General features: G+C 43.3%; 1 protein-coding gene across 2 annotated transcripts in view; it reads right to left on the minus strand.

Annotated features, from left to right (window-relative positions):
* LDAH (lipid droplet associated hydrolase) overlaps positions 1 to 2,605 on the minus strand; it is a 129,191-nt gene extending 126,586 nt beyond the window's left edge. Inside the window, exon 1 of one of the 2 annotated variants that reach the window (XM_048499091.1) lies at positions 2,516 to 2,605. In XM_048499091.1, coding sequence (XP_048355048.1) covers positions 2,516 to 2,561 — 46 coding nt within the window. In that variant the 5' untranslated portion in view covers positions 2,562 to 2,605. The remainder of the gene's footprint in view (positions 1 to 2,515) is intronic. The other variant, XM_048499090.1, reaches the window with a different exon arrangement.
* Positions 2,606 to 9,641: the final 7,036 nt, after the last annotated feature.

Consider the following 9,641-nt stretch of genomic DNA (forward strand, 5'->3'; position numbering starts at 1 on the left):
ACAATGGTCAGAGTCATAGGACACCAATTTTAATTTCAGTCCTTATAATCAGATTAAATATGCTGAAGGGCCGACTGTTAAAACGCTAGCACACCCCCACCCCCACACACGAAACCAATGTCCTAATCGGGAATGTAGTATCATCCACGCCTTTCCCATGCGCCAACAAGAAAATGAATGGAACTGAATGGCCGGTCACAATATTGCACAAACTTAATCTGTAGGTGGTGACAGTATATCCTACATCAGTAGACAGTAAAAGGAAAACACTAACACGACATCAAAACAATATAATAAACAAAACTCCAACTAGAAGGACAGAGCCTGGCCCTGGATATCTTCATCAGGTTTATAAACTCAGGTGCCATTCTTGCTTGAAAAGTGCTCTATTTCTGGAATGTGTTGCTGTGCATTGCATTGTTATGATGAGAGACCTCTCATCAAGTGCAGAATAATGCGCTTTCAATCCACTTTCAATGCACTTTGTAGCTGTGCGGAATAGCAAAATCCACTAGCAAACAATTGTGAAAGTGGATTGAAAGTGCATTATTTTGTATGTGTGGAAGGGGCTTCAGAGAGACATAAGATAAGCTACTGGGCTTTTAACATGTTGTCACATGGAGGTTGCCATTTCCCTTACTCATCCCAGAAGCACAAAAGCACAACCTAATACCAGATTTACCCAGCACCATTTTCTCTTTTCAAATCTGCCTGGCGTTCTGTGTTGGATGTAAGCTATAGGCCTCACAATCAGCATCTCAAAATTATTTTTTATCCCTCTGTCTCTTTCACAAAACAAAACATCCAAAACAAACAACAAAACATCCAGTCTAATAAACAGCTATGGGGGGGGGGGAAGGGGGGTAGCCAGACGCCATCCACATTTTTAAATGGGTTGTTTTTATGTAATTAATATTTAAATTATGTTTTAATGTATGTTTTAACCTTGTAAACTGCCCTGAGCCCTCAGGGGGAGGGCGGTATATAAAATTAATAAACAACAACAACAACAACAACAACAACAACAACAACAACAACAACAACAACAACAATAATAATAATAATAATAATAATAATAATAATAATAATAATAATAATAATAATAATAATAATAATATAGAACTCAATAGGCTGTACACTCTGTGTTATTTTGGCTGGTCTTGATAAAAGGCATTATCCCTATTTTTGTTTGAAATGTTCCCTGTGGTCTCTCCTGATGCTGGGAAAGAAACTGTAAAGAACACTGCCCACAAAATATTCGGCTGCACCTGCTAGGGAGTAAAGCTATCTTTACTAGCATGTCCAACTTGCTAGTTTCAAACGGTAGGTTGGTTTCCCCAGTTTCTGATTGGGTTGGATCCCATCTAGGACTTCCACGTACAAAAGCATGAATTTCCACCCTGCCTCTTCCGCCGGGGCTATGTGGGAGATGTCAGTGAAAATCCCACTTTGCACACCCAGACCTTTTAAAAATGGGATCCAACTTAATGTCTAGGACCGGTTCTACAAATAAACAAAGAGTGAAGATGAAGGACACTCAGGTTTAAAAAAAACCATAAAAACCAAGCTGCAATATAGGCTCGGTTTCAGATATACCCTAAATCCAGCAATGTGGTCTGGGGAGGCAGATCTTCATCATTGCACCTGAAGTCCCATAGAAGTTTCCCCCTGAAAGTTTTGAATCTTCCCACTATAGAATTGGCTAGAAGTAGCTATCAAGGAGACTTGTCTAAAAATCAAAAAATCAGGGGAATAAGAGGGTATAAAGATTTTACTTATTTATTTTTGAACACATTTATGCCACTTCTCTGAATCCATGGATTTACCACCCTACAGGATATGGATGACAGGACAAATCTCCCATCAGGAGACCTAATTTCCTCCGATTTATTTACTTAATAAAGGAATAATATAAAATCCACTTGGAAACAATTGTGAAAGTGGATTAAAAGTGCATTATTCTGCATGTGTGGAAGGGGCCTTATGAGCTTCATAAGAAAGCAAGGAAGCAAGGAATGTGAAAAGGAAATACATCATCTTGCCCTATTGAAACAAAAGCAGAAATTGAGCCAGAGACGAAGGGGGGGAGGATGTTTCCAAAAATATATGGGGCAAGGTGCACAGCAGCCAGATTCTAAACACCAGTAGCATAATGTTAAAACACTGATACAACAATCCCAGTGTGTAAAAAATAAACATAAGCATCCAGTGCCAACTCTATCGTTGCAGCCATTGCCCAGAACGCTGGCAAGTAGAAGGAACTGGCTGCTGAGATCGGAGCCCAGAGGGTTTCCCTTCCAAGGAAAGGGTTCAAACCCCGGAAACCCTCCCAACACAGCTAGTTGTAAGGCTGCCTCCTAAGCCTGGCAGGGATACTTTTTCCCCCTTGCGTGCACAGAGCAATCCAGGGCAGCAGGTGTGAGCAGCGGGGGAAGAGGGTGCAAGCCCCAACGGGCTGCAGGCAGCAATTTGCACCAAGGGGGAAAAAAGGCGACCGGCCCCTCTTAGCACGTACCTTCCCCGGCCCCTGGTTCACCGCCCCGCGTTGCAGAGACCGGCATGGCAGCTTTGGCAGGTCGGGCGGAAGACGCCGTCGGAGAGGCGAGAGAGGGAAGATGGAAGCCGAGTCGCCGACTCTTCCGCCAGACTAGGAAGTCGTGGCTTGATGGGCGGGCCGGATCCTCTGCCATAGGATGCCCTCCCCGTGGAGGAGGTGACAATGGGGGGCGCCCGGATTGGGAGTCTTGTTTTCGTTTCAGGTGCAGTCCTTGCCACGTGCCTGCAAGAGCTTTCTAACCGTGCAGGCAGCTCTCTCTTTGCAGCGTTGATGGGACTGTTATGCATGCGTCTGTTTATGCCTTGCTTTTTTTCTCCCAGTGGCATCCAAAGCGGCTTACAACGTGCTCTCTTCCCCCACCCCCCTTCCGACAACTTTGATGAGTGACCAGCCTAGGACTATGTTGTCTGCACGCCGGTAGTGTACATAATAAAATAAAACTGATGACAGGTGTTGTTGACCATGTGTAGAGTGCCTGAAGCAGGAGCCCCAGGCGTAAATGTCACTTGATGTTTCACGTCCCCATTATGCAGTTGTGAGGCCTGCAGGAAAATATATTTCAGAGCAAATGCAAGGTATCTTTGGTCTGTGAGAGCAGTTGCTTCACCTGAATGGATATTAACTACAAAAATGGATGAAAAAGTCCCACTGCAAAGGACGGCTGTGGAAGCAGCCTTATCACTCGTGAGGGATCAAAACCTTTATTCCAAAAGTCTGTTTACATTTCCAACATCTTATCCCACTGATGTTTACAAAATGGCACAGTAGACTCAGGGTAGCCTCATGAAGCAGTGTGGTTCTTCCTATTGAACACAGGAATGCAAGACAGCAAGGTTGTCGCTGTTGGATGGAAAACAGTCTCCCATCATCCTTCCCTACCAATTGCATTTTCCAATAAAAAGGCCACTCTGGTTGCGCTGACCATCAGAAACACTCTCGTTCCAAATTGCTCCTCTAAGTGAAGAAGAAGAGTTTGGATTTATATCCCCCCCCCTTTTCTCTCCCGTAAGGAGACTCAAAGGGGCTTACAATCTCCTTTCCCTCCCCCGCCCCCACAACAAACCCCTGTGGGGTGGGTGGAACAGAGAGCTCCAAAAAGCTGTGACCAGCCCAAGGTCACCCAGCTAGCGTGTGTTGGAGTGCACAGACTAATCTAGTTCCCAAGATAAGCCTCCACAGCGCAAGTGGCAGAGCAGGAAATCAAACCCGGTTCTTCAGATTAGAGTGCACCTGCTCTTAACCACTATGCCACTGCTGCTGTTGAAGAGTATCTTATGCTGTGGAAGCAGCTTCATCATGTAGCTGGAATTTGGCTATAAAATGGAGTCAGGATGCTTCAGGACAGCGTGAGTCCAATTGCTCGGTGCAAGGTGCATGCTATGCAGCTGCGAGGTACATGTTATGCAACTGCAAGATTAGGCAAAAATGCCACAGAACCCGTAAACATGCCCTTAGGCTGTAGTATCAGTCTTGTCATCTGGCATATAAAAGCAGATGGGAATTTATGGTGCTGGTAAGGCAAATAGGAACGGGTGAGATTTATATCCCCAATGCATCCTAAAATTGTATAGTAACAGCCTCTCTTGGGTCATGACCTATAACCACCTATTCCTCCTGAATCCCAATGATACTCTAGACCAGGGGTAGGGAACCTGCGGCTCTCCTGAACATCTGGAGAGCCGCAGGTTCCCTACCCCTGCTCTAGACAGGCTCTGTGCAATCATTTCCCCCCAGGTTGTGGCAACTATATGCCCTGCACTGGGCAATTATTGCAATATTTAGATCTCACCTGTCTTCATGGCTAAAAAATGGCAGATTTTTTGGAAACCATTTGTAGAAACCTATGTGTAGATCTGTCACCACTGTGTTTGTATTTTTATCTTCATGTATACCTTTTAAAACAGTTTTTCACCCTTTTTCCCCTGTGTTTTTGAAAGAAAAAAAAACTTTTCTTTTTATGCCACTTTTCTCCCACAATGGGGATCCAGAGTGACTTATCACATTGTCCTCTCTTCCTCTATTTTATTTTCACAACCACTTCCATAGGAGATAGGTAAAGAACAGGAAGAATGACGGGCACCAGGTCACCCCATGAACCTCTGTGCCAGATTGGAACCTGGGTCTCCATAATCAGTGTCTGACACTCCAGTTTATTGGCACTAGGTGGTGGGAGATGGTTTCTGATAGGTACTCATCATAGTGTAGTGGTTAAGAGGGGCAGACTCTAATCTGAAGAACCAGGTTCAATTCCACACTCCTCCACTTGAACCCTGCTGGGTGACCTTGGACCAGTCACAGTTCTCTCAGAACTCTCTCAGCCACAGAACTCTCTCACAAGGAGTCTGCTGTGTGGAGGGGAAGGGGAGGAATTTGTAAACCTCTTTGAGATTCTTTACAATTAAGAAAAGCAGGGTATAAAAAACAACTCTTCTTCTGTTCTTCAGCACTGCCATTGGAATCACTATCCAGTAGGAAATTTCATATTCCCTCAAGCTAGATGCAAAATGGTAAAAATTACACAATGTGGCGTTAAAAGAACAGATTATCCCCAAATGCTTTCTGTCCAAAAGATTTATCACGTTACATGTTCTCAGGAAGGAATACCGTGTTTTGAGATCCACAAAACAATTTCATGTTTACAGTATGTTAAGTAAGAACTGGAATTAGAAATACAACTAACGAACACTTCAAATCTGCAGAGTTAAGGATTGGAAAGGTAAAATGTACATTTTGTACTAAGCCAGAGCAACTGACATTACTTTTTCCTAAGTGAAAGCTGTCACAGCCAAAAATTACTCCAAATGCACACAAAGGTACTATTTCCTGTGGTCCATAATTAAGGAGAAGGGGTAAAATCACTATCTTGTGATAATGTTGTTAATCATATTTGTAGTAAGGGTCTGTCTACAACAGCTATTTGCAGTTCTGCACATTTTGCATAATACACAATACTGTACTCTCCGCATCCACAATGTATTTTTTGGGTGTAAAATAGCTCATTATATCTTCTCTAAGCAGGTTTCTCCTAATTTTGACACCTTCTGACCACACTTTATAGTACTAAAGTGGGCAAGAGTAGGTGAGAAAGGGGGAAATTTATTTTAAGCAGGGTGTTTTGGAGGGCAGGAGGGGATGACATTGTGGCACATGAAGCTACAGCATTGTTTCCTGTTATGTACCTGGAAGTGACATCATGGCGACATACTAAAAATCTTGCCACTTGGAAAATTCCTAGTGGGCTGCCATGATGTCATTTCTGGATATGCAAATGAACCTGATGGTGAGACATTGCCATGACACCGCTTGTTTCTTTAACCTCCTGCAGTGGGAGGTTGCAGCGAAAAGCCAGAACTGGCCCCTCTATTGCAGGTGAGCATGCTCTGTCGTTTTTTAGAGAAAGGCATCTAGCAAGAAACAGCTTTCGTTGCTATAGTTACCTCATCAGATTTCACCAAGTTACAGTAACTTTCCAGACTATGGGGGAAATGTGAATTTTAGAAGTGAAATCTATGGTGCCACATGCCCACTGAACTTCTTCCCCTCCCCAAACTCTGTGTTGTCCAGGTTAACTACCCCACCGCTGCCCCCGCCCGCAAAAAAATCTTCAGGATTTTTCCATGTCAGAGTTGGCAACCTTATGGGGAGATACTGTCATCGTCATAATTAATTAATCATTAATCCATCCATCCATCCATCCATCCATCCATCCATCCATCCATCCATCCATCCATCCATCCATCCATCCATCCATCCATCCATCCATACATACATACATACATACATACATACATACATACATACATACATACATACATACATACATAAGCCTTTATTGGCATAATCAGAAGCAGATACATAAATAGATAATAAAAGCTGAAGGCCCCACAAGGACCATATCAAATACGTGCTACTTGGAGCTCTCAACTATCTCCATAATAAAATTAGCGACCTCTTCACAAAAACCAGGGTCCGGGTTAATCAACAATAGAGATAACCTAGTCAGATCAGGCAGCCCAGATTGAAAGAAAGAATATAGAGTGGTATATTTAGATCTGATTTTATCAAATCTGGTGCAGTGCAAGAGTTGGTGGGCCAGGGTTTCACCTCATTAGATCTCCAGCTGCATAGTCTTTGCAGATTTATCTAGATTATTGTACCTACCCTTTAGTAGGGCAGAGGGCATAACGTGGGTTCGTTAGGGCATAGAGGTAATAGGCCATACGGCTCTGCTCAAATGGGATTGAGAATTGTGTTGGAGAGCAGGTTCATTTGGCTGCTAGATGTAAATCTGCAAATTCCAGATCTAAAAGCCGATCTCTAATCCTATTGTACGCTTCTGAACAGGACATTAAGTAGAGTGATTCAATAGGCAAGCCAATGGATATGATCTTTATCTCGATTAGAGAGAACCAAGGGTTAACCTGTGTGTCCTGTAATATCAATGAAACAAGGGAGCGTTCAGATGGCAGATAGTGGAGGCAGAGCCAGAATCTGAAGACTCTAAGCCATGCTTTATGTTCCAGGGTATTTTGCCCCAGTTCTAAACACAGGGCTGCGTAGGGGACACAGTTTGTAACTCCCATTACTTGGTGGAAAAACATAGATTGGGGAACATTCAGAGCATGGGTCACTGTTTGGATCCAGATGGGGACCCCATAAAGTAGTTGGGATTCAACCTTTGCATTGAAGATCTTTAATGCAGCCGAACGAAAGTGCCCTGCTATGAAAGAAGCTTAAGGATTCCAGAAATACTGAGGAGGACAGAGTGAGCTGCCTTTGGTGCAAGGTCCAGGAAAGGTTGTAGTTAAAAGGTGATACCAAGGTATTTAAAACAATAAACCTGTTCAAGAAGGACATTGTTTAGTTTCCAAAAGTATTTTTTGCGGCATCTGGCAAAAACCATGATTTTGGTTTTCTGATAGTTAGTTGTTAATTTGTTGGTATCACAGTACTCGGAAAATTGTTTCATGAGCCGGCTTAGACCCACCCTGGAACGCAAAGAGAATCATCCTGCAGGATTGATAACGGCAGAAAGCCTCCTGTCAAAAGTGAGGGGAGGTCACCAAATAGAGATTTAGAGTATGCGTTACACACATCCCTGTTTAACTCCTTTGGTAGCTTCAATGGAGTCAGTAAGAAGGCCGTCTCCTGAGAGGTCACTACAAAACAAACGCTGGTCTCTGCCTTATGAGGAAGAGAAGTCTATCCTCAAATCCAAGAGCAGCGAGCTTGGCCCATGCCTGTGATCCCAAACAAAGCTGCCCTCAGATCAATGAAGGGTGCCAGAAGTTTGCAGTGTGACTTGCTTGCGTATTTGGCTGCTAGGTGGGCTAGTCTAGAACTATCGCATGATCGAGCGGGATTAATCATTAATAATGAACTTATTGTTTGGCATTTTTATAAGATCCTCTCTGTACTGAAGCTACTGGTTCTCTATTTTGTATGATTGATACATCTAGGACTTTTTTATCCCACCAGCCTTCCGGAGGATTTAGGTCACTGCACAGGAATATAAGAAAGAGCCTGCTGGATCAGACCAGAGTCCATCTATTCCAGCTCTCTGCTACTTGCAGTGGTCCACCAGATGCCTTTGGGAGCTCACATGCAGGATGTGAAAGCAATGGCCTTCTGTTGCTTGTGCTCCTGAGCACCCGGTTTGCTGAGGCATTTACAATCTCAGATCAAGGAGGATCAAGATTGGTAGCCATAGAACAACTTCTCCTCCATAAATCTGCCCAAGCCCCTTTTAAAGCTATCCAGGTTAGTGGCCATCATCACCTCCTGTGGTTTTAGATCAGGCTGAGAGGTCCAAGGTCACACAGCAAGCTTTTGTGGCAGTTGTAGGGACTTGAACCCAGGTTTCACAGATCCTTTTCTGACATTCTAACCACAGTGTCATTCTGGATTATCTGTTGTACTTTTTTTTTAAAAAAAAAAAGATTGTTTGGAAGCCCTTGATGTTGGTATCATAGAGCTCAATACAAGCTTGTAAGAAGTTAAGCATTAAACCTAAGTTCTTTCAAAGCAGCTGGATATACCTACTTGGAAGTTATAAAGTAGGAAACATGGTACCAGTGGAAAGAGATGACTCAATGATATAACTTTTCCAGTGTCAATCTGACAGTGATTGTTCAAATAACAGGAACGGCAGGAGGCCAAAGTTCTTTCCAGGCCTCAATTGGCATTTCAGAAATTCAAAATAGGAAAAGGAAACTTTCAGAGGAAAAGGAGGTTATGCGTTCGGCTTCGTTGTGAAAAAAGTAAATTAAACTTTTACGCGGCAGGGGTTACACTTCTGTAGTCCATAACATTATGCAAAGACATCTCACTCTTTAAAAGAAGAGGAGTTTGGATTTACACTCCCATTTCTCTCCTGTTGTCGCAATGAGGACTTTTGTTAGGGGTTGCATTATTGTGCTTACTTACTCTGGAGTAAGCTTAAGTCTCAAGTAGAAAAGTGTTTTTGTGCAGGATACTGAGCATGTCTTTTGAATTCCCGGCATCGGTAATGCCAATGTACAATTTACATCAGCCAGAACACATATGCATTTTTTTTAAAAAAAGAGCCCTCCCGTCTTCCACTGTTGTCCCTTCCGCACATGCAGAATAATGAACATAAGAACATAAGAACTAGCCTGCTGGATCAGACCAGAGTCCATCCAGTCCAGCACTCTGCTACTCGCAGTGGCCCACCAGGTGCCTTTGGGAGCTCACGTGCAGGAGGTGAAAGCAATGGCCTTCTGCTGCTGCTGCTCCTAAGCACCTGGTCTAAGGCATTTGCAATCTGAGATCAAGGAGGATCAAGATTGGTAGCCATTGATCGACTTCTCCTCCATAAATCTGTCCAAGCCCTTTTTAAAGCTATCCAGGTTAGTGGCCATCACCACCTCCTGTGGCAGCATATTCAGTCCACTTTCAGTCCACTTTCAATGCACTTTGTAGCTGTATTTTAATGTGCGGAATAGCAAAATCCACTTGCTTCTATGGTATCCTCTATTGACAGTAATCACACCTGCAAACAAATAGTACAATAGAAGCTTAAAGGTGATTTTACTTTCATGTGGAAATTCCTTCTTTCTGTGTA

Source organism: Sphaerodactylus townsendi, linkage group LG01, assembly GCF_021028975.2.
Source record: "Sphaerodactylus townsendi isolate TG3544 linkage group LG01, MPM_Stown_v2.3, whole genome shotgun sequence".
Lineage (NCBI taxonomy): Eukaryota > Metazoa > Chordata > Lepidosauria > Squamata > Sphaerodactylidae > Sphaerodactylus > Sphaerodactylus townsendi.